Source organism: Schistocerca americana, chromosome 4, assembly GCF_021461395.2.
Source record: "Schistocerca americana isolate TAMUIC-IGC-003095 chromosome 4, iqSchAmer2.1, whole genome shotgun sequence".
Classification (NCBI taxonomy): domain Eukaryota; kingdom Metazoa; phylum Arthropoda; class Insecta; order Orthoptera; family Acrididae; genus Schistocerca; species Schistocerca americana.
In genome coordinates this window covers 134284871-134310679 of record NC_060122.1, presented here as the reverse complement: position 1 = coordinate 134310679, position 25809 = coordinate 134284871, and the positions used below count along the sequence as shown (strand labels likewise).

Genomic DNA, 25809 nt, shown 5'->3' with positions numbered 1-25809 from the left:
TATTTTTTTTTAATTTCATGTTTTGCTTGTTAACTTGTGGTGAGTGTAATTACAAATATTTTCACATAACTTCTTCCAAATTGCAACATGCTCAATTTTTTTTAAAAAAATTAAATATTTTCCATACCACAGATATATCATTCGTACATTTGTTAAATATATTGCAGTCACAGATGCTTGTGAAAGATTTGATCAAGAATCTAAACATACACATATGTTAAGGAAATTTCAAAATAAAAAAGCAATGATCTGTGATACATATAAATTGCATTGTACATACAGGATGTACTTTATGAGAAAACTTGCCATACTGATTAATGTATGTATATGTAGTATTTTAGCATTTTTGTTAGAATAATTTTAGTGTATATTATTATTTCCCTTGTAGTATTCATATAATATTGATTAAGTAGCACCCACTTTTGATTTATGATATATTTTTATTTGGTTTTTCACTTTATTTGAACAGGGTTTTTTAAGAAGAAATGATCCTGAGTACCTCCTTAGGTTAGTATGTATTGAATGGATGTACATTTGATTTGTAGAGTGTTGTGTAGAGAGAGAATCTGAAGTTACTTGTATAATGATTGTTGGAAATTATTGTATTGAAATATTTTCATTATAGGATGTGAACTGTTTTCTTCATTAGTTTGTGGCATGATGAAATGTGCATGATGTGCATTACAGATAAGCTATATATTGTGTACCAGTATCTGATAATTTTCTTGGGTACTGGGTAATGTATTGATCATCAAGAGTGAATTACTCTGATTGTTAGTGCTAGTGAAAACTCGTGTCCAACAATAATGTGAATGAACAGAGTGATAGCCATGAACACAAGATAATTTTAGAAAAACTGTGTATAGCTGTGTAATTCTCATAAACATTTCATGAGAAATTGAGCTATTAAGGGGGGAAAAACTAGTTTCAGAAGCAAGTCTGTGAGTATCATGTAATTTATTTTTAAAGAAATGTTCTGTATCTCTTCTTTTATGGTCAGTTCACAACTGTCCATTGTCACTGCACTGCAGTTCTTTGCATACAGACATAAAGTTAAAATTTATTTCCGTATTTTTATCTCCTTTTGCATGTAGTCGTGTGTTGAAAATTTCAGATCTCATGTTCATCTACAGGTTCATACTGAATACCATTTATATTAATGGATTTTGTCAAAACAGGCGGAACATCAATAGGAAGTTGTTTTTATGCTTAATTACAAAATATTTTTGTCTTACAGTAATTTACAACTTCTGTCAATCAGTAATTGTCTCATATAGTTAAAATTGCCAAGAGCTTAGAATTCTTTCAGTATTAACGTACATTTATTTACGAGACATTATTTTAATTGTGTTTTGAATAAGTCCCTGTTAAAGGTTTTCCATTACCTTTTCTTTTGTTCACAGTCTGCAGTAGCTGAACTTATTTCTTTGTTGAAGTTTTACATTTTGCAATACTTAAATATCTTTTGCTATCTCGCTCATTATATAGATGCAAAGAGTACGCAATGGGAAGTTTATTTTGAAGAGGAAAAAATTCATGTTTCCTGTGACACAGGCTGTGTGTTGGCCTAACAGCTCTTTTTTTAATCATCAGTTCTCTATTCAGACACACATTAGCAACCCAACCAGACAGATCTATTTGACCTTGGAAATCAGATAATTATCCCAGACTGTACCATTTTTATCATGTCATTGTATAGGGTCGAATAAAATCATCTCGGTTTACAAGCCTTGCCATTTCAAATAAAACACTCGAGCTTTTGATAGCTGTCTCTGCCATGGTAATCAGGAGTTGGACTCACTGACTGCCATGGCTGGCACACTGTTTTACTTACATAGACGCGATAGTAGTGCCTAGAACCTTCTAGGGAGGGCGAGAGTGGTGTGTATGTAGAAGACAAGTTCTGCAGCTCCTAGTGGCTCCATCCTGCCTGTTTGATGTCACATGCTTATGAAGTTCCCCTCATATTGTTTGGCTACTGGCAGGGTTCCTGAATGTGACATTCAGTTCTGCAGTGACTTCTGCAACTGACATCCTTTTATTTTGTCCTAAATCTCATCAGTGAGTGTCCATCATCATCACTCAGGAGACACTTTAGATCATGTTGTGGCTTAGAGGATGATTTTTTCTGCTTTCCCTATATGCGGTACAAATCTTTGATACATTGCCTCTTGGAATGCCAAACACTTCGGCTCCCTTTGTTTCAGAAGCACCCGCCATATGAGCACCAACAATTTTCCCTTGTTTGAATCCACTTTGCTCCAGTATAATGCCCTGACAGCCAAACAGAACACTGTTCTGACACTGACTGACACTTGCAGCATATTGAGGACATGGGACAGTTGCTATTTGTGGTTAAATACTACAGTGCAATGTGGAGGCTTCGCTAACATCTGCCAAGCTCAAGCATGTCATATTTCCGTATTTTTGTTGAACCCTTACATTTTATCTTAATATGAACATCCTATGCCCTAAATGTACAAGGGTTGGAACTTAAATAATGGCAACTATTTATTCACAACCGATACAAAAGAATTACATGTTTGCACCTGTTACTGTCCTCCAGAGTAGTCACAAGCGGTGTGTAGAACCCGTTGACAGTGATGTGGAAGGCATAGTATACCGTTAGCAGAGCCTGTTCTGTTGATGGTGCGAGTGGAGCGGTCTACTGTCCGTCGAATCTCTGGAACAGTTCTGAAGTGAATGCCACCATCACCTGCTTTTCGAAAGAAGCAGTGACACTTTCTACGCAACCCACCCATCATTTTGCAAGACAATGCGTGGCCACATACAGCGCAAGCTGTGACTGCTCTGTTTGGTTGGTGGGATTGGGAAGTCCTGTACCATCCACCATATTCCCTGGACTTAAGTCCTTGTGACTTTGATGACCAATATTTTTAGTGATAGCTTTGCTTTTCTTGTAGCTATATTGCATGTATATTAATTAAAACCGTTAACATTTAGAATTTGTATGTTTTCATTACTTAACGGTGATGTCACTATTGGCTGAGTACATTGCATGTACTATGCTCTGGAAATCTGTTGTCATTGGCTGGCGAGATCATGTGTGACATCAGCTACGAGTGGCTGACAAAAGCCATTGCACAACACAGTTAAAATTTCAGTGCTTCAGAAGCTACCGTGCTGTATGGTGGAATTCATATTTACACTTTCGTAATAAAGAAATATATCAGTGTACATGTCACCATGCATCAAATACGTTTCTGAAGTGCATTGTGTTGTGGGTTGGCAGGAGAGCCAACACCGGGTACTAGAGGAAGCCGAAAGGCACGCGTTTTAGCTCACGCAGGCTGGCGTGAGCTCTGGAACAGGACAAGGAAATTAGACTTTAGAAAAACGGACGTAGCTGGTGGAATACTTAACTTAAATCCATAAATGATGAGCGTCGCTCTTGACTGTGCATGATTCAGTATCAATAGTAACTGGTAATGGCGCCTTGCTAGGTCGTAGCAAATGACGTAGCTGAAGGCTATGCTAACTATCGTCTTGGCAAATGAGAGCATATTTTGTCAGTGACCCATCACTAGCAAAGTCGGTTGTACAACTGGGGCGAGTGCTAGGAAGTCTCTCTAGACCTGCCGTGTGGCGGTGCTCGGTCTGCAATCACTGATAGTGGCAACACGCGGGTCCGACGTATACTAACGGACCGCGGCCGATTTAAAGGCTACCACCTAGCAAGTGTGGTGTCTGGCGGTGACACCACATTCCTCCCCCGCAAATCGGCGCAAGGTTGTGGCATAAGGCTTCCGCCCGCCGTGGGGAGGACCCCATGTTGACGTATGCGACGAGGTGGGGAGCCTAACAACAGGCGAGGCTGTGCCACCCGCACCCTGCCATTCGGACCGCGGGGAGCTAGGAAACGCCTGAAAACCTGCTCCAGGGTGCACCCCCAACATGCGGTGTATGCGCCCGTAGAGAGACAGGAAGGGCCGAAGGGTCGACCTCCATCAGGCCGGGGGTTCCGACGGGCGAAGACGACATATGGTTCGGAACGGGCAAGAGTTCCATGTCGGAGGACAACTGGTCACGGGAAGTGATCGGCAGCGCGTGACCCAGGGAGGCGCCCGGCTGTTGCAGCGACGCGTCCACTGCGGGCGTCGGCGGCGGGAGAACAGATGGCGGCACGTTGCCATGGGGTAAATGGAAGGCAGCGTCGGTAACACCTGGGGCTGAGGCGAGCCAGTAGATGGGTCCCCAGGGTGCTGATCGGACGGCACCGTCGCTGAAAGCAGACGGGGAGCGGCAGATCCCATGCGACGACAGGGGCGCAGCTGATTGAGATGCCGACGCACCTCACCAGAGGCCCCCAAAACCAGATACATAGCGCGGCCGAGGCAGCGAAGAATGCGCCCTTCGAGCCAATGCCGTGAACCTCGATAGTGGCGGTAGTAGACAATGTCGCCTGGGGCAAAAACAGGTCTCTACCGCTGAACAGGAACCTGATGCGGCGGATGTAGCAAAGACATCAAGATTCGATGAGGGCGACCGTGGAGCAACTTCGCCGGCGAGTGACCATCTTGGGGCTGAGAGCGATACAAGGACAAAAAGAGCAATAATGCGTCCTCCCGAGAATGCGACTCTTTCAACTTCAACATCTGTGACTTGAAAGTCCTGACCAGTCGTTCAGTGGCACCGTTTGACTGTGGCGAAAACGGCGCGGACGTCAGATGTTGAATACCATTGGCCTTGCAGAATGACTGAAATTCTGCGGACATGAATTGTGGGCCATTGTCGGAAACAATAGTCTGTGGAAGACCTTCAATGCAAAAGATAGCAGATAACGCTTGGATGGTGGCAGATGACGTCGTGGAAGACATCCAGACAACAAAAGGAAAATTACTGAATGAATCTACCACAACAAACCATCGAGCATTCCAGAATGGACCAGCAAAATTGATGTGTAAGCGTTGTCAAGGGGAAGTGGCTTTTGGCCATGCAAAGAATTTCCGCGGTGGTGCTGATTGTTCTTCGGCACACACCATGCAAGAAGAGCACATATTCGTAATCGCGGCATCGATTCCGAACCAAGTACAGTGCTGACGAGCAAGTTGTTTCGTTCTCACTATACCCCAATGTCCTTGGTGGAGAAGCTGTAAGACAGAGGACTGTAACGAACATGGTACCATGACCCTGGACTGATCATTATCAGAAAGCAACAGCAAAACACCACATCTCCTTGTGAGCAAAAAATCGGCGAACCAACGGATCCCTGATCCATGACTTTGACAAGGGCCATTGAGTACCAACGAAACGCAAAACGGTAGCAAGGACAGGGTTGGCAGCTGTGGCTGTAGCTACACGACGAAAATCAGTCGGAAACGATTCGACCACGTCATCGGTTTCCGAATCAATAAACATGCAAGCAAGTTCGGAGAAATCGAATGCTCTATCCTCAGCAACAGGCAAACGAGACAACGCATCGGCGTTTCCGTGCTTAGCAGTGGACCGATACAAGATATCATAGCGGTACTGCAAGAGGAAAAGAGACTTGGAGGTACAGGCTTGGTCGGATGAAAAAGCGATGTCAAAGGTTTGTGGTCTGTGAGGATGCTAAAGTGACGACCATACAAGAAATCATGAAACTTTGTAACACAAAATACGAGAGCCAATGCTTCTTTCTCGATCTGTGAATAATTTCGTTGCGCAGACAAGAGCAGTTTGGACACAAAGGCAATAGGGCGATCGTGCGATCCATCTTTGTGCGCAAGCACAGCACCGATCCCGAAATCCGATGCATCTACCATCAACAAAAGGGGCTTCCGGAGATCGAATGGCGTAAGGCAAGTATTGGAAAGCAACGCCGATTTCAACTGGCGAAAGGCGCGTTCGCATTCCGTCGTCCAGACGAACGGAACACCTTTACGGCGTAATCAATGAAGCGAAGCTGAAATGGAAGAGGCATGGGGAACATATTTGTTATAGTAATTTATTTTTCCCAGCACACTCTGTAGCTGCTTCAAATTCTGCGGCGAAGGAAAGTCTTGTATGGCACGGAGGTGCTCTGGACTGGGATGCATGCCTTGGGCATTGAGTACATGTCCCAGATAGGGTAAGTCACGAGCAAAAAACACACATTTGTCCTTCCGCAAGCGAAGACCATTTTGTCGCAAGACCTGAAATAATGTTCTGAGATTGGCTAAATGTTCTTCTTCCGTCTTTCCGGAGATCACAATATCGTCCAGATAGTTTGCTGCAGTAGGGACCGACGCACAAACAGTTTGTTTGCTGAAACAATGCAGGGGCGGATGCACACCCGAATGGCAGTCGTTTGAATCGATACAAACCAAGATGCGTGTTAACCACCAAAACGCGCTGGGATTCTGCATCCACCGGTATTTGCGAGTACGCATCTGCTAGCTCCAACCTTGAAAAATATTTACCCGGGCACAGTTTGTCAAAAAGATCTTCCGGGCGGGGTAAAGGAAAAGTTGCAGTCACTAGTTGTGGATTCACTGTTGCCTTGAAGTCCACACAAAGTCTCAATTTTTCGGAAGGTTTTGGCAAAATTACTAAGGGTGATGCCCTGAGAGAAGCCTGCGCACGTTCAATTACACCTTGTGATTCCAAATCGTGTAATGTTTTTGCGACCTCATCACGCAAAGCGTGGGGAACATTGCGCGCTCTGAAAAATTTCGGTTGTGCATTTACTTTCAGTTCCAAATGTGCTTTATAGTTCTTAGCGCAACCGAGGCCCGGTGCAAAAATGTCTGCAAATTCGGCACATAGACGAGAAACACTGTCTGAAGGCACAATTTGGTTCACTGATAGGACCTGATTTACTATAGACAAGTCAAACAACGGAAATAAATCGAAACCAAACAAGTTCACTGCAGAAGAAGAACGAAGGACATGAAATGACACAAGTTTTATTTGTCCCTTGTATGTTGCAAGAAGGCTGCACAGGGAGCTCGTGACCTGAATAGGTAGTTAACTTAACAGTTGCGGCATGCAATGGAGGTGTGCCCAGCAGTTTGTAAGTGCCTTGATTGATCAGTGAAACTGCAGCCCCGGTATCGAGCTGTAATGGTATCACTTTGCTGTTAATGTCCAAGTCCACAAAAAGTTTATTGTCCTGCTGACAACAAGAGCGACTGTCTCGTGCAACGTGAACTGACACTGGTACAAAATCACTTGCGACTTGACGGGAGTGCCGTCGACGTCGACGCACATTATTTGTGGGATGAACACAGTCACTGTTAGAGAGAGTGGCACTGGGTGGAGTGGCATGAACTATATGAATTTCCATGGGCGAAGTGTTGCGAGCCTGAGTATCCTTGGTTTGATTCCGATTCCGGCGCGAAGCAAAGGGCCTGGAATGGTTTTGAGCTTCCTATCTGAGCTTTTCCTGGCAAACACTTTGAACATGTCCTTTTTTATTACAGTAAAAGCAAATAGCTTGGTGTGACGGGCAATTCGCACGTGAATGTCTAGTAGCACACCGCGGGCATGATTTTAGCACTGCATTTGCTTGCGGGCGCGGTACACGTGGCTGAGAGCCCGGTGGTGGTGGCGCGGCCGGGCGCGAGGACTGTTTACTGTTCTGTGCAGCTCGTCCGGTGGGCCGTTTGACCTGACACACGGGTGGCGAAGTTTCAAATGATTCCTGAGCAAAGTCAAGTGTGTCCTGCCGATCCAATATGTCCAACACTTGTTGATGGGAGGGATTGACTGGTATCAAAATCTGTTCCCTTATACGAACGTCAGAAACGTTCTGTGCAGTTGCATCACATACCATAGTATCTGAATAAGGGAGTCCACATTGACACTCAAAAGCACAATCCTTAGTAAGGCCTTGCAAGGTTGCAACCCACTCCCGATTAGTGTGACCTGCCGTACGTTTTGTACAAAAGAAGGTATACCGTTTGGCAACTACATTGACTGATTCTTTGAAATATGCATCTAATGCAGACAAAATTTCGTGGTCGGACAGAGTTGCTACGTCGCGTCGGGGAAATAATTTGACTATCACACGGTACATGTGCACCCCTACGGAGGATAATAAAAAAGGCTGCGGCTCGTCACCTTGAATTCTGTAGGCGGTGAGATGGAATCCAAATTAGCATGACCACTCCGTCCAGCTTTCCAGTGCAGCATCAAAAGGATGAAAAGTTGGTGCAACTGCGTGTTGTGGCTGCGTTAGCAGTGGAGCGGCGGCTGCCGCATCGTTTTGCATTGCACATTGACCCTGGACGAGCTGTCCAAGGGCATCCAGTAGGCCTGCATCTGCTGATTCTGTAAGCGATAAAATTCGGACAGTACATCTGGAGATGGTGGTGAAGCCATTACACAAGTAAATCAGGCCAGTATAGTTACGAACGTGGTGTTGCCTCGTCGCCAATGTTGTGGGTTGGCAGGAGAGCCAACACCGGGTACTAGAGGAAGCCAAAAGGCACGCGTTTTAGCTCACGCAGGCTGGCGTGAGGTCTGGAACCGGACAGGGAAATTAGATTTTAGAAAAACGGACGAGCTGGTGGAATACTTAACTTTAATCCATAAATGATGAGCTTCGCTCTTGACTGTACATGACTCAGTATCAATAGTAACTGGTAATGGCGCCTTGCTAGGTCGTAGCAAATGATGTAGCTGAAGGCTATGCTAACTATCATCTCGGCAAATGAGAGCGTATTTTGTCAGTGACCCATCACTAGCAAAGTCGGTTGTACAACTGGGGCGAGTGCTAGGAAGTCTCTCTAGACCTGCCGTGTGGCGGTGCTCGGTCTGCGATCACTGATAGTGCCGACACGCGGGTCCGACGTATACTAACAGACCGCGGCCAGTCTAAATAAAGGCTACCACGTAGCAAGTGTGGTGTCTGGCGGTGACACCAAACATTGTTCTTTGCTAAGCTTCGTTTTCTAAAGAATTGGGAAAGACTATGCTGGTGTATAAAACCTTTACCATTCAAAGGATTGATAAATTTTACAACTCCAGTGGAAAGTATCTCACTTAACACAGAAAAAATGTGCTTTATCTGGGGTATAGTGTATTGCCACCTGGGATAAAGTATGTTCTTTACCTAGGGAATTCAGGATGTTTTTTTATTACACCCTGCAGTAGAATGTTGAGTAGGATTTGTATTGGCCAGCATGGCTTTTTCTAAATAATTTCACTTTAATCACCACGAAGTATGTATGGTAAAACACATTGCAAAGCTGTCCAGTGCTGTAATAGTTAACTATTATTTCAGCAGCTTTACTTCGTAGAGTAATTGAAACATTTGTTTCAGCATTGAAAAATTGTCCTGGATAGGGCATTTAGGTTTACGGAATTAATACAATCTTCAACAGATTTTCCATTGTTGGTTACAATTACTCACACATGTAGATTTTTTAGGAATAGCTCAAGTATATTCAGTATTAAATGTAGTGTATCTTGATTTTGCTGTCTTAGGTTAAAAGACTGAGGACTCTATGCAATCTGACTGGTGTGAATTACACCACAATAAAAATTCCATCTACTGGGTGTTAGCTACACTCCTGGAAATTGAAATAAGAACACCGTGAATTCATTGTCCCAGGAAGGGGAAACTTTATTGACACATTCCTGGGGTCAGATACATCACATGATCACACTGACAGATCCACAGGCACATAGACACAGGCAACAGAGCATGCACAATGTCGGCACTAGTACAGTGTATATCCACCTTTCGCAGCAATGCAGGCTGCTATTCTCCCATGGAGACGATCGTAGAGATGCTGGATGTAGTCCTGTGGAACGGCTTGCCATGCCATTTCCACCTGGCGCCTCAGTTGGACCAGCGTTCGTGCTGGACGTGCAGACCGCGTGAGACGACGCTTCATCCAGTCCCAAACATGCTCAATGGGGGACAGATCCGGAGATCTTGCTGGCCAGGGTAGTTGACTTACACCTTCTAGAGCACGTTGGGTGGCACGGGATACATGCGGACGTGCATTGTCCTGTTGGAACAGCAAGTTCCCTTGCCGGTCTATGAATGGTAGAACGATGGGTTCGATGACGGTTTGGATGTACCGTGCACTATTCAGTGTCCCCTCGACGATCACCAGTGGTGTACGGCCAGTGTAGGAGATTGCTCCCCACACCATGATGCCGGGTGTTGGCCCTGTGTGCCTCGGTCGTATGCTGTCCTGATTGTGGCGCTCACCTGCACGGCGCCAAACACGCATACGACCATCATTGGCACCAAGGCAGAAGCGACTCGCATTGCTGAAGACGACACGTCTCCATTCGTCCCTCCATTCACGCCTGTCGCGACACCACTGGAGGCGGGCTGCACGATGTTGGGGCGTGAGCGGAAGACGGCCTAACGGTGTGCGGGACCGTAGCCCAGCTTCATGGAGACGGTTGCGAATGGTCCTCGCCGATACCCCAGGAGCAACAGTGTCCCTAATGTGCTGGGAAGTGGCGGTGCGGTCCCCTACGCCACTGCGTAGGATCCTACGGTGTTGGCGTGCATCCGTGCGTCGCTGCGGTCCGGTCCCAGGTCGACGGGCACGTGCACCTTCCGCCGACCACTGGCGACAACATCGATGTACTGTGGAGACCTCACGCCCCACGTGTTGAGCAATTCGGCGGTACGTCCACCCGGCCTCCCGCATGCCCACTATACGCCCTCGCTCAAAGTCCGTCAACTGCACATACGGTTCACGTCCACGCTGTCGCGGCATGCTACCAGTGTTAAAGACTGCGATGGAGCTCCGTATGCCACGGCAAACTGGCTGACACTGACGGCGGCGGTGCACAAATGCTGCGCAGCTAGCGCCATTCGACGGCCAACACCGCGGTTCCTGGTGTGTCCGCTGTGCCGTGCGTGTGATCATTGCTTGTACAGCCCTCTCGCAGTGTCCGGAGCAAGTATGGTGGGTCTGACACACCGGTGTCAATGTGTTCTTTTTTCCATTTCCAGGAGTGTATTTACAGACAGGTTAGAGCAGTATATGCTCTCTATTTAAAACAATTTGAGTTTGAGCAATTACCTGTTTGAATGTCACTCTAATGTATTTGCATGAAAGCTGCATAGTGGGATAATTACAGTAATGTTATCTGTAGTATTGTATTATGCTATTATAATTACATGTAATTTTATAATTTCTTTTAATTGGTGCACAAACATCAGAATGAAAGATGTCAAAATGAGTGACCTTAGGGTAGAAAGGCAACTGAAATTTCTCAACAGAAGAACGGCTGCTGGACCTAATGGGATAATAGTATGATTTACATAGAATGTGCCAAAGAAGTTGTGCCTCTTGTAGCAACAGTGTACCATGGGTGGTGAGGGGGGGGGGGGGGGGGGGGGGCGAAGTTGTTCTTAATGATTTGAAAAATCACAGTCATTCCTGTTTTCAAGAAGTATCATCGAACAGATGCACAAAACTAAAGGCGTAATCCCTGATGTTGATTTGTATTGCAATTTTGGAACATATTTTATTCTTTCATGTTACAATATTTCTGCAGAAAATCTCCTTTAGTAATCAACGTGGGTTTCAAAAACAGTGATCTTGTGAAACCAAGCATGCTGTTCATGTCCACGAGATGCAAGAAGTAGTAGATATCTCTCTCTCTCTCTCTCTCTCTCTCTCTCTCTCTCTCTCTCTCTCTCTCTCTCTCTCACACGCCCCCCCCCCCCTCCTCCCCACCCGCCCACATACACACACACATTGTTTAGCTGATTCTGACTCTCCATGACTTTATGATCTAAAGCTTACAAATTTCTCCTGCCCTGTACTATTGCCTGTAGATTTTCCATACTGCAGTCCATTACTTTTTTGATGCCGCCAGTCCACTCATCCTAGCCCTCCCTCTTTCTGTTCGTATACTTTTGATCTTCCCCAGTGTTAAGGGTCTGTTTCATCGAATCATGTCTTCTCATAATGTGCCCAAAGTAGGTTAGTTTTGTTTCAGTATTGGACCTTCTAAAGAGCAGTCAGGTTTTATTTCCTGTAATACTGACCTATTTGTTCTCTTTGCAGGCCATGGCACTCAGAATTCCCTCCAACACACAATTCATAGGAGGCTATTCTACGTTGTTCAGCCTTTCTTTACAGTCCAGGTCTCACGTCTGTGCATCACAACTTGAAAGTCCATAGCCCTCGCTACACAAATATTTATTGTTAAACTATGTCTCTGCTCCTTAAAAGAGTATCAAACTTGGACAGTGTCTTTTTACCAAGTAACAAGAATGTGTTGATTTCATTGCTGCAGTCATAATGAGCAGGAATCTAGGACTCGAGATAACTGAACATAAAAACTGCCTCCATTGTTTTCCCACCTACATGCCGTTGAGTACCGTGTAGTGCCATTAAAAATATTCCCCCCCCCAGTTAATTGATCCTTACAATTGTTTGGTGATCCGAACTGACTCCTGGAAGGCATTCAATACAGTAATGCTGCTGCCTAATGAACAAAATACAAGCTTAAGAATATCAAATCAGCTGTGTGAGGGGAGTGAAGAGTTTCTAGCTAACAGAACACAGCATGTCATTCTCCATGAAGAGAAAGCTTTAGACTTAAAATTAACTTTGGGCACCCCCTAAGCGAGGATATTGAGGGGCCATTACTTATCGTAGTATATACAAATGACACAGCGGGTAGCTTTGGAAATTCCCTGAGGCTTTTTACAGATGGTGCTGTTCTATACATAGAAGTCGCAATGCTAGAAAATCATAACAAAATGCAGGAAGACCTGTAGAGAATTGACGATTGGTGCAGTGAGTGGCAGTGAGACCTCAAAATAAACAAGTGTAATGTACACCAATGGAAAAAAAATTGCAACACCAAAAAATAATTAATGTAGACTAATGAAATTATGGGAATATGTTCTCTTGGTGACATATTTAAGTGATTAACATTGCAAGATCCCAGATTAATGTAAGGTTAAGATAAGCCATTGCAAATGTTAAATACTTGTACATTAATAACTGTTGTACCTGCCAGAATGTCTAATGCAGGCATGCAAATGTGCCAGCATTGTGTTGTGCAGTTGCCAGATGCCAGTTCAAGGGATGGAGTTCCATGGATGTTGTACATGGTTGATCATTACAGGGATGGTTAATAATGGTCGTGGATGACGCTAGAGTTGTCATCCAATGATATCCCCTATGTGCTCGATTGGAGACAGATCTGGTGATAGAGCAGGCCAAGGCCTGTGTAGGGCATATTGTGTTACAACAGTGATATGTGGGCAAGCATTGTCCTGTTGGAAAACACCCTCTGGAATGCTGTTCGTGAATGGGAACACAACAGGTCGAATCACCAGGTTGACCTACAGATTTGCAGTCAGGGTGCATGAGATAATTGTGAGTGTGCTGCTCCTGTCATACGAAATCGCACCACAGACCATAACTCTAGGAGTAGGTCCAGTGTGTGTAGCATACAGACAGCTTGGTTGCAGGCTCTCAACTGGATTCCTTGTAACCAACACATGGCAATCACTGGTGCCGCGGTAGAACCAGTTTTCATCAGAAATCACAACAGACCTCCACCTTATCCTCCAGTGAGCTCTTCCTTGACACCACTGAAATCGCAAATGGTGGCAGCTTGGGGTCAGTTGAATGCACACCTCAAGGCTTGTGTTGCTCGGAGCTGTCCTTGAAGTAACCAATTTGTAACAGTTTGTTGTGTCGCCATGGTGTCAACTACTGCTCAAATTGCTGCTGCATATTCAGTATGAAACGTGAGAGCCATACACCGAATATGAAGGTCTTCCCTCTCAGTAATGCCACTTGGCCATCCCGAGCTAGGTCATCTTTCAACCATACATTCTCATGAGCACTTCTGCCAGCAATTGTGCACAGTGACTACATTCCTGCCAAGTATTTGTGTAGTATCACAGAAGGAACATCCAGCTTCTCGTAGCCCTAGTATGTGGCCTGATTCAATGTCAGTGAGTTCTTGATAATGGCATCTTTGTTGCCTTAAAGGCATTCTTGACTAACATCAGCTCACCACGTCCAGTCGCAAAGGTAAATATCACTCAACCATTACAGTATTTAATGCACAAATCTGATTTGCATCCTCATATTGGTGCTGTTACTGTCACTGCTACATGACAGGTACGAAATTTAAACAGACGTCATCTTTCATATACAGGGTGTTACAGAAAGGTACGGCCAAACTTTCAGGAAACATTCCTCACACACAAAGAAAGAAAATATGTTATGTGGACATGTGTCCGGAAATGCTTACTTTCCATGTTAGAGCTCATTTTATTACTTCTCTTCAAATCACATTAATCATGGAATGGAAACACACAGCAACAGAACGTACCAGCGTGACTTCAAACACTTTGTTACAGGAAATGTTCAAAATGTCCTCCGTTAGCGAGGATACATGCATCCACCCTCCGTCACATGGAATCCCTGATGCGCTGATACAGCCCTGGAGAATGGCGTATTGTATCACAGCCGTCCACAATACGAGCACGAAGAGTCTCTACATTTGGTACCGGGGTTGCGTAGACAAGAGCTTTCAAATGCCCCCATAAATGAAAGTCAGTAGGGTTGAGGTCAGGAGAGCGTGGAGGCCATGGAATTGGTCCGCCTCTACCAATCCATCGGTCACCGAATCTGTTGTTGAGAAGCGTACGAACACTTCGACTGAAATGTGCAGGAGCTCCATCGTGCATGAACCACATGTTGTGTCGTACTTGTAAATGCACATGTTCTAGCAGCACAGGTAGAGTATCCCGTATGAAATTATGGCGGTGAATCGAGGAAGTACAGTACATACTGACGAAACTAAAATGAGCTCTAACATGGAAATTAAGCGTTTCTGGACACATGTCCACATAACATCTTTTCTTTATTTGTGTGTGAGGAATGTTTCCTGAAAGTTTGGCCGTACCTTTTTGTAACACCCTGTATACCAACTTTCATTTATGTGACACAACGGTTTCTAGGTGTTGTGATTTTTTTCTGCCAGTGTATCATGAATAGATAGAAAGAAAGAAAGACCCTTTGTTGTATGAGTACACAATTGTAGAAAAATCACTGGAAGTATTACACTCGTAAAATATCTAGGAGCATGGCTGTGGAGCAGTTTGATTTGGGACAACCACATAAAATTATTCGCAGGTAAGGCAGATACCAAACAGAGATTCATTGGAAGAATCCTCAGAAAGTGTAGTCAATTAACAAAGGAAGTAGCTTACTAAACTCTTGTTCGACCAATACTTGTGTATTTCCTGGCAGACAAAAACTCTGTGCCAAACCAGGACTCTAATCTGATACCTTTGCCTTTAATGTGCAAGTGCTGTTCCAACTGAGCTACCCAAGCATGACTCATGACCCACAGTTTACAGTTTTACTTCCGCCAGTACTTCGTCTCTCACCTTCCAAACTTGCAAGACTAGCACTTCTGGAAGAAATGATACTGTGGAGAGATGGATTAGCCACAGCCTAGGTCCCAGATCTGGCACACATTTTTAATCTGCCAGGAAGTTTCTTATCAGCACACACACCCTGCTACAAAGTGGAAAATTCATTCCCATTACTTGCATATTGCTAATCAGTTTCAGATCCGTACCGGATAGGATTCACAGGGGAAATAGAAAAATTGTGAAGAAGAGCAGGTACATGTAGTGAATGTGAAAGCATCATGGAGGTGGTTATCCCATGCACCCTGACTGCGAGTTTGTTGGTCAACCTGGTGATTCGACCTGTTGTGCTACCATTCACAAACAGCATTCCAGGGGGTGTTTTCCAACAGGACAATGCTTGGCCACATATCACTTTTGTAACCCAACATTCCCTACACAGTGTCAACTTGTTGCCTTGGCCTCCTCTGTCACCAGATCTGTCTCTAATCGAGCACATACGGGATATCATCGGATGACAGATGCTGCAAGATATGCGTACTGCACCACCATGTGGGTTAATGTTAAAAGTTCCATGAATGTATGTCCTGGAAGAGGCAACCAGTATATTGAGTCCTATGTATAGTCTGCAGAAAGACCATGAAGGTAAAATTAAAGAGATTCAAGTGCATGCTGAGGGCTTACCAGGAATAGTTCTTCCTGCGAACCATTTGTGAGGAATGGGAAAAGGGGCAAGTGGCAGTGGTACACAAAGTACCCTCCACTGCACACTGTAAGGTAGCTTCTGGAATATAAATGCAGAATTAAAGAGCATGAGAAGATTGAACATGAGGGAATAAAAACTGATAACTGAGCTATATTGGTAATAACTTCAAATGACATTGAAGATTTTGGAACTAAAATTAAATATCTATAAGGTACAAACAGGCTTATCAGGGAGTAATGCAGTGCTAAAGATAGCTCAGTGTATGCATGCATTCAAGGTGGAAGTATACAAATTGTACATGAAAAGAAAGCTAGTGCTGACATGCTTGTGAACTGTGTGTATGTAAGATCAATTTGTTGTAAATTGTGTGTAAGAACAAATCTTTTGAACTTTTGTCTGGGTGACTTTTTTAAAAGCTCTTTTTATTATGTGTATGTACCTTGTTTAAAGATATATTTAGTATGAAAATAATTGTTGAATTATGTTTGTTCTACCATTACTGACAAATATAGAATCACAAACTGGTGATTTTTTTTCAATTTTAGTGCTATCTTTTGTCATTCAGAGTGTGACACTCTATCAGAAAAACCCCATATTATTTCAACTATTATACAATATTGTTTGTGATCTGCTTCTTATTCAACACCCTGAAAAAAACAAAACCAAAAAAAAACCCAAAAAAAAACCAAAAAAACAAAAAAACAAAAAACGATTGTGGGAAATAGTCTTTTAGAATATGAATGTCTTTGGAAAGTGTATATGTTCATGCAATGTTTATTGTATTAACAGTTCAGTAAAGGCATTTAGTGTGGGCTGTAACAAATTAAAAGTACTGTGATTCAGTACTAATGGTATCTTTAAAAGAAATTTAGATACTGTATTTTGCTCTTATGGTGCTATCTGTTGAATGTGTGTGGTTCATGGCTATCAGTTTGGCAGTAGTGGTTACTCAACATGTGTAATGCAGGGTTCAGTACATGTCAAAAGAGGTAGTCAGCTGGGCGTTACAACTTGGGAATATACATTTTATGTCCTCCTCCCTGTTCACTGTTTTCTTTTTCTTTTTACTCAATTTGTGATAGAATTTGCGTTAACAGGTACCTGAAGAGTGTATTTCCAAAAGCAGAAGAAACAGTGTTGCTTGATATTTTAAGCAACTCGGAAAACAATGTACAGAAGGCATCAGAGAAACTTCTTGCTATGGGGTTTGAAAAAAGGGACACACCACCTCCACGCCTTACACTCCGCCAGAAAGAGGATGAACAGAAGGCAACTGAACCACAGGCTGCCACCCCAACACCACCTCCACGCATGAAGAGTATTGAAGAGAAGCAAAAAAGTAAGCTTTTTCAAAATGCATCAGGAGTTTAATTATTGCATTTTGAAATTCAGATTTGTGTTGACAGCATGTGTAAATAGCAGATTGTTGTTTCTTATTTGTCCAAAATGTGTCGTAAAAGTTGGGGCATTTGATATGTATAAGGGGTATTCAGAAAGTTTCCATTTGAGGGCATTGCTGCAGTGTATATACAGCCTAGTGTGACTCTGATGAGGGTATAGAAGCACCGACATGTAGGCAAGCGATTAGTGTGGTATTTGTGTCTTACTGATGTGTAGGCCATAAATGAGGAAACATGAACTGTGGTTACATTATTACCAAATATGTACAAGTATGACCAATATTTTGTTACACATTTTTGACTGTCAAAGAACAGTAACTGGTAGACATCCATCGGAGAATGAAAAATGTGTATGGGGCAGCATTCTGTCAAAAACCATCATTGTGGAAACGTGCCAAGTTCCATGCTGCAAGTGATTCAGCACAAGACATCAGTCAATCTGAGACAGAGCCTCAATTGAGACACTCAAACAGGAGACACTTGAGCACCCATCCTATAGTCTTGATGCCTCCCCTTGCGAATATCACGCCTTCAGTCCCTTAAAAATGGCCTCGAATGGTTGGATGATTCCTGACAGGCGAGGATGTGGAACAGACAGTTACAGACTTCTTCAAACGGCAGAATATGGTGTTTTATAAAACAGGTATCTTCAATCTGGCGCGTTGGAGAGATTGAGTATCTCAGTGCTCACAGTAATCTTGTCTGATAGGCATACCGATTGTAGACTCTATGGTCTCACAGTGATCGTGCCTCATAAGCATACCGAATATATGCCATTAAGTACTAATAGACAGTGTGTGTGTGTGTGTGTGTGTGTGTGTGTGTGTGTGTGTGTGTGTGTGTGGTGTCCTGAGGTGGAGTAATAGTGTCAGATAATAACTTTAATAACCAGTGATACACAATTTTACATATTATGAAATAAATTATTAACAAATAAGAATAATCTTTACTGAAAAGATAGAGATATTGTACCATGCAGCTATTTTTTCTTTTTCATGTACAGTGAAGGGACGACTGCAAGAACAGTATCAGTCTGTACCAGAGCGTGTTATTACAATAGCACTGGACAGTGTAGATTATGATGAGGAACGAGCTGCACATATTCTGCAAATAATGGTGCAGGAAGATGAACAAAAACCTGTTGAACAAAAACTTCCTCTGTAAGTATACATATACATAGTTTTCTCAGAGTGTACCTTTCATATCAGATTGTTAGGAAATAATCCTCCGTGAGCAGGGGTGGCTGTAGGTATTACGGTGTCCTAAGGAGGTCCTGTATTTCCCAGCACTTTTCACGAAGAAAGACACTCTTCCAGCTGATCTGTTATTAGAAAGCAATACTGCAAGTATACATATTTCCTGGGCAGTTTATGCTGCATAGTATTGTGCATCAGTTGATTAAGTTAAGAGATATAACCTTGTCTGTGATTGAGGGCTATGTGTATAGAATTAGTTCTATCTAAATGTCGATTGATATCTGATTTAATTACCTTTTATGCTGGCTTCTTTTAGGACTGCATGTCTATAGACATACTTCAAATATTTCTCCGTCTTATATGCACACTGTTTTCATTTTGTGCATGTCGCTTCTCTTTTTGCTTTGGTAATCGGAATAAATGAATTGAGCCACTGATGCTAAAAGTATCGTAATGACAAAATGCTCAAACTGATTTTCCGAATTTGCAAAGCTCAGTAGGATTAAGTATTCTTTGTAGTTGGTTTACAATGGGTAACCATGAAGTTTTAATTATCACATCAAGAAATGAAGTTAGATCCTAACATTTCATATCTGCAGTCACAGTACACATTGTAAAATCCTTGTGCCACCATAACACACCACACTACTAGGGGAGCTAAAAGGAAATGGCAAATCCCTTTGATAAAGTACAGTCTCAGTGGAATGGAATGTTCAATAATGTTGTGGCCCTGAAACAGCATGCTGCAGTACTATGGTGCGGGAATTTTGGTGTGTACTAGGACTGCAGACATGTGGATCAAATTAAACAAAAATTTTAGGTAATAACTTTATTTGTTAAGGCAGTAATTAAAACTTTATGACTTCAACCAAATAATTATATGGTAGTAGCTTAACTTTTTATGTATAAAATGCATGTTTGACCATCAGTTGCTTTTTTCTGTTTAAAACTCAAATATCAACCAGTTTGTAACAGACCATCTTCACAGATTAGGGTTAAAACAGTTTAAGCCACAGCATCACATCTGTCATTACTTAAAAAATGGTCATGTCTTGTATGTAGAGCATGTCATGAATTCCAGTATCAGTATACCACACACAACTTTTTAAGGTAAACTGGAATTCATGGCATGTTCTACATATGAAACGTAACCATTTTTTAAATGATGACAGATGTGATGTGGCTTTAGCTGATTTAACTCTAATCTGTGAAGATGGTCTGTGACTGAAACTGGTTGATATTTGGGTTTTAAATAATAAAACAGCTGATGGTCAAACATGCATTTTATACAGACTTGACAGCTGTTAATAGCCACGTTCCAAAAATACCTTAGATTATTAAATCGTAATGTTGGCAATAAGGCTCAATTTTATCCATTAGTGTGAAAATATAGTTATTGGTTGCTTGTTAACGGTAAATTAGTGACAGAATTGTGTGAACTACATGTAAATAATTAAACATATTTATATGACTGGTATATACATCACATGGATAGCCTGAATGGCAGGATGGTGGCATATTCATTGCTGCAAAGATTTTGTTTGTATGTAGTGGATTGTACTTTTGAAGAAAGGTTGTTAAACACATACGCATGATTGTAGATCTTTAGTGAACACAAACCTCTGGTGTAGGAATGCACATGAATTTTTTCAAACAGCGATGTTATTAAACTTAACTCACTCTCTTTGTCTGAGAGGGCAATTGATAGTTGCGGCCAGGATGACACCATGTTTCTTGATTTCCAGCAAGCATTTGAAGCAGCTCCAAACTGTTGCCAAATGGAACTCAACAGATTGTTGTTGTTGTTGTTGTTGTTGTTGTTGTGGTCTTCAGTCCTGAGACTGGTTTGATGCAGCTCTCCATGCTATTCTATCATGTGCAAGCTTCTTCATCTCCCAGTACCTACTGCAACCAACATCCTTCTGAATCTGCTTAGTGTATTCATCTCTTGGTCTCCCTCTACGATTTTTACCCTCCACACTGCCCTCCAATGCTAAATTTGTGATCCCTTGATGCCTCAGAACATGTCCTAACAACCAGACCCTTCTTCTTGTCAAGTTGTGTCACAAACTCCTCTTCTCCCCAATTCTATTTAGTACTTATTCATTAGTTATGTGATCTACCCATCTAATCTTCAGCATTCTTCTGTAGCACCACATTTCATAAGCTTCTATTCTCTTCTTGTCCAAACTATTTATCGTACATGTTTCACTTCCATACATGGCTACACTCCATACAAATACTTTCAGAAATGACTTCCTGACACTTAAATCTATACTCGATGTTAACAAATTTCTCTTCTTCAGAAACGCTTTCCTTGCCATTGCCAGTCTACATTTTATATCCTCTCTACTTCGACCATCATCAGTTATTTTGCTCCCCAAATAGCAAAACTCCTTTACTACTTTAAATGTCTCATTTCCTAATCTAATTCCCTCAGCATCGCCCGACTTAATTTGACTATAATACATTCCATTATCCTCGCTTTGCTTTTTGTTGGTGTTCATCTTATATCCTCCTTTCAAGACACTGTCTATTCCGTTAAACTGCTCTTCCAGGTCCTCTGCTGTCTCTGACAGAATTACAATGTCATCGACGAACCTCAAAGTTTTTATTTCTTCTCCATGGATTTTAATTCCTACTCCGAATTTTTCTTTTGTTTCCTTTACTGCTTGCTCAATATACAGATTGGATAACATTGGGGGGAGGCTACAACCCTGTCTCACTCCCTTCCCAACCGCTGCTTCCCTTTCATGCCCCTTTGACTCTTATAACTGCCATCTGGTTTCTGTACAAATTTTAAATCGCTTTTCGCTCCCTGTATTTTACCGCTGCCACCTTCAGAATTTGAAAGAGAGTATTCGAGTCAACACTGTCAAAAGCTTTCTCGATGTCTACAAATGCTAAAAACGTAGGTTTGCCTTTCCTTAATCTATTTTTTAAGATAAGTCGTAGGGTCAGTATTCCCTCACGTGTTCCAACATTTCTACGGAATCCAAACTTATCTTCCCCGAGGTCGGCTTCTACCAGTTTTTCCATTCGTCTGAAAGAATTCGCATTAGTATTTTGCAGCCAGGACTTATTAAACTGATAGTTCGGTAATTTTCACATCTGTCAACACCTGCTTTCTTTGGGATTGGAATTATTATATTCTTCTTGAAGTCTGAGGGTATTTCACCTGTCTCATACATCTTGCTCATCAGATGGTAGAGTTTTGTTAGGACTGGCTCTCCCAAGGCCATCAGTAGTTCCAATGGAATGTTGTCTACTCCCGGGGCCTTGTTTTGACTCAGGTCTTTCAGTGCTCTGTCAAACTCTTCACACTGTATCGTATCTCCCATTTCATCTTCATCTACATCCTCTTCCATTTCCATAATATTGTCCTCAAGAACATCGCTCTTGTATAGACCCTCTATATATTCCTTCCATGTTTCTGCTTTCCCTTCTTTGCTTAGAACTGGGTTTCCATCTGAGCTCTTGATATTCATACAAGTGGCTCTCTTTTCTCCAAAGGTCTCTTTAATTTTCCTGTAGGCAGTATCTATCTTAACCCTAGTGAGATAAGCCTCTACATCCTTACATTTGTCCTCTAGCCATCCCTGCTTAGCCATTTTGCACTTTCTGTCGATATCATTTTTGAGACGTTTGTATTCTTTTTTGCCTGCTTCATTTACTGCGTTTTTATATTTTCTCCTGTCATCAATTAAATTCAGTATTTCTTCTGTTACCCAAGGATTTCTACCAGCCCTTGTCTTTTTACCTACTTGATGCTCTGCTGCCTTGACTTCTTCATCCCTCAGAGCTACCCATTCTTCTACCACTGTATTTCTTTCCCCCATTCCTGTCAATTGTTCCCTTATGCTCTCCCCGAAACTCTGTACAACCTCTGGTTTAGTCAGTTTATCCAGGTCCCATCTCCTTAAATTCCCACCTTTTCGCAGTTTCTTCAGTTTTAATCTGCAGTTCATAACCAATAGATTGTGGTCAGAGTCCACATCTGCCCCTGGAAATGTCTTACAATTTAAAACCTGGTTCCTAAATCTCTGTCTTACCATTATATAATCTATCTGATATCTTCTAGTATCTCCAGGATTCTTCCATGTATACAACCTTCTTTTATGATTCTTGAACCAAGTGTTAGCTATGATTAAGTTATGCTCTGTGCAAAATTCTACCAGAGGGCTGCCTCTTTCATTTCTGAGCCCCAATCCATATTCACCCACTATGTTTCCTTCTCTCCCTGTTCCTACTCTTCAATTCCAGTCACCCATGACTATTGAATTTTCGTCTCCCTTCACTACCTGCATAATTTCTTTTATCTCATCATACATTTCATCAATTTCTTCATCATCTGCAGAGCCAGTTGGCATATAAACTTGTACTACTGTAGAAGGCATGGGCTTCGTGTCTATCTTGGCCACAATAATGCGTTCACTATGCTGTTTGTAGTAGCTTACCCGCACTCCTATTTTTTTATTCATTATTAAACCTACTCCTGCATTACCCCTATTTGATTTTGTATTTATAACCCTGTATTCACCTGACCAAAAGTCTCGTTCCTCCTGCCATCGAACTTCACTAATTCCCACTATATCTAACTTTAACCTATTTATTTCCCTTTTTAAATTTTCTAACCTACCTGTCCAATTAAGGGATCTGACATCCCACGATCCGATCCGTAGAACGTCAGTTTTCTTTCTCCTGATAACGACGTCCTCTTGAGTAGTCCCCGCCTGGAGATCCAAATGGGGGACTATTTTACCTCCGGAATATTTTACCCAAGAGGACACCATTATCATTTAACCATACAGTAAAGCTGCATGCCCTCAGGAAAAAATTATGGCTGTAGTTTCCCCGTGCTTTCAGTCGTTCGCAGTACCAGCACAGCAAGGCCGTTTTGGTTAGTGTTACAAGGCCAGATCAGTCAAGTATCCAGACTGTTGCCCCTGCAACTACTGAAAAGGCTGCTGCCCCTCTTCAGGAACCAGACGTTTGTCTGGCCTCTCAACAGATACCTCTCCGTTGTGGTTGCACCTACGGTACAGCTTTCTGTATCGCTGAGGCACGCAAGCCTCCCCTCCAACGGCAAGGTTCATGGGGGGAGATTGTTCTTAACAGAATGAAATCATAAGATGTAAAAGTAATTCTAGAAATCCCCCAAGATATTGTAATAAGGCAGTTATGTTCACAGTACACATAAATGATCTAGTGGATAATTTTGGAAGCTCAGTGAGTCTGTTCACAGATGATATGATTGTGTGTTGGAAAGTTACCACGCCAGAAAATTTTAACGAAGTGCAAGAAGACCAGCAGAAGATCAACAAGTGATGCAGGGACTGGCACCTGTTACTCTATGTTAATAAATGTGACATATTACACATATGTAGGTAGAAAGATCTAGTATTATTTTATCACATTATTAGTGATAATTCACTGCAAAAGGTAATAGCTGTAGAGGATTGGAGAAACAACAGTTAGAGTGGCCAACATAGAGCATTAGTGTTGTTTGTGTTTAGTGTTGTTGCCAGGTTTTGTAGAGTATATGAAGGGCATGAACACCATCAGATGTGGAGTGATTATTGTGAAGGACACAGAGATGATGTTTGGTTTGTAGGGCACTCAACTGTGCGCTCATCAGCACCCGTACAATGTCCCAATTTTTACACAGTCCAATTTTTTACACTTTCCAATCTAGCAACTGTCACGGATGATGATGATGATGATGATGACAACACAATCCCTGGGCAGAGAAAATCCCAACCCAGCTGGGAATCGAACCCGGTACCCCGTGATCCAGAGACAGCAATGCTAGCCACTAGTCCACGAGCTACGGACGGACACAGAGATGCTGTGTTAGCATCAGATTTGGAGTGATTATTGCAAAGGACACAGAGATGCCATGTTCACACTGTGAGACAGCTGCACCTGACAGAGTTCGAAAGGGACCTCATAGCAGGCCTCCATTTGCTCAGCTGGTCGGATTGTGCAGTACCCAGATTTTTGGGGTTTTTGGATGTGACACTGGCCCAATATTGAACTGCATGGGAACATGAGGGCAAAAATAGTCATTGTCGAGGTTCTGGTTGACCACATCCACCCGTCTCAGGGGAAGATCACCGAATTGTGCACCAAGTACATTCTCAACCCCTCACATATGCACCTGCCATCTGAGAACAAGTAATGGACTCACTGCAACATTTTACATTATCCTTCACCATTGATTGGAGACTAGCAGCAGCCAGACTAGGGAATTGATGTCCCAAGCTTAGGCTGCCATCAACACTGCAACACAAATGGCTGTTTGGAGTGGTGCCATGACTGGAAATCATGCCCTGCTAATGAATGACACCACAATGTGTTCAGCAATGAATTATGGTTCTGCATTATCCCAGTTGATCATTGTAGGTGAGTGTAGTGGTGACTTGTGGGGAGATTGTTCCAATGTTTTGCAGATGCACAGCACTGTTAGTCCTGATGTCATGGTGGGGGGAGCCATTGGGTATGACCTCAGGTCCGGTCTGGTAGTGATTGAGGGCACTCTGGTGGTACTTTCATACACTGTGGACATCCTATATCCACATGTGTTAAACCTCTCTTGCAAAAGTATTGTGGTTCCATTTTTCAACAGGACAATGTTTGTCCATATGTGGCACATATTTCTATGAAGTGTGTGCATGATGTCAAGGTACTCCCTTGGACAGTAAGATCTGATCTGTCCCCTATAGAACACATGTTGGACCAGCATGGATGTTGACTTTGCCCCAGTGCCAAAATTCAGATTATCAAAGATTGCGAACAAAAGTTGTCGATCAGCTTATCTTAGGAGAGGATACAACAGCTTTGTGACACCTTTCCCAGCCAGACCAGAGTGGGTGGAATGTCACAACTGATAGTGGGCTCATTCTGCCTAGTTCTTTGTAAATTGAAATAACATCACGTGATTTCTTTTTGTCAGGAGTGCACGCATGCGCCCTGTCTCTCTCTCTCTCTCTCTCTCACACACACACACACACACACACACACACACACACACACACACACACACACACACATATATATATATATATATATCAATATAATGGAAGGAAACATTCCACGTGGGAAAAATTATATATAAAAACAAAGATGAGGTGACTTACCGAACAAAAGCGCTGGCAGGTCGATAGACACACAAACAAACACAAACATACA

At 42.7% G+C, this 25809-nt stretch overlaps 1 protein-coding gene across 3 annotated transcripts in view; it reads left to right on the top strand.

Annotated features, from left to right (window-relative positions):
- Nucleotides 1-25809, top strand: part of LOC124613877 (histone-lysine N-methyltransferase 2D) — a 187212-nt gene that overhangs the window by 116655 nt on the left and 44748 nt on the right. For all 3 annotated transcript variants that reach the window (XM_047142607.1, XM_047142608.1, XM_047142609.1), the window contains 2 exons: nucleotides 17120-17361; nucleotides 18426-18582. In XM_047142607.1, coding sequence (XP_046998563.1) covers nucleotides 17120-17361; nucleotides 18426-18582 — 399 coding nt within the window. The remainder of the gene's footprint in view (nucleotides 1-17119; nucleotides 17362-18425; nucleotides 18583-25809) is intronic.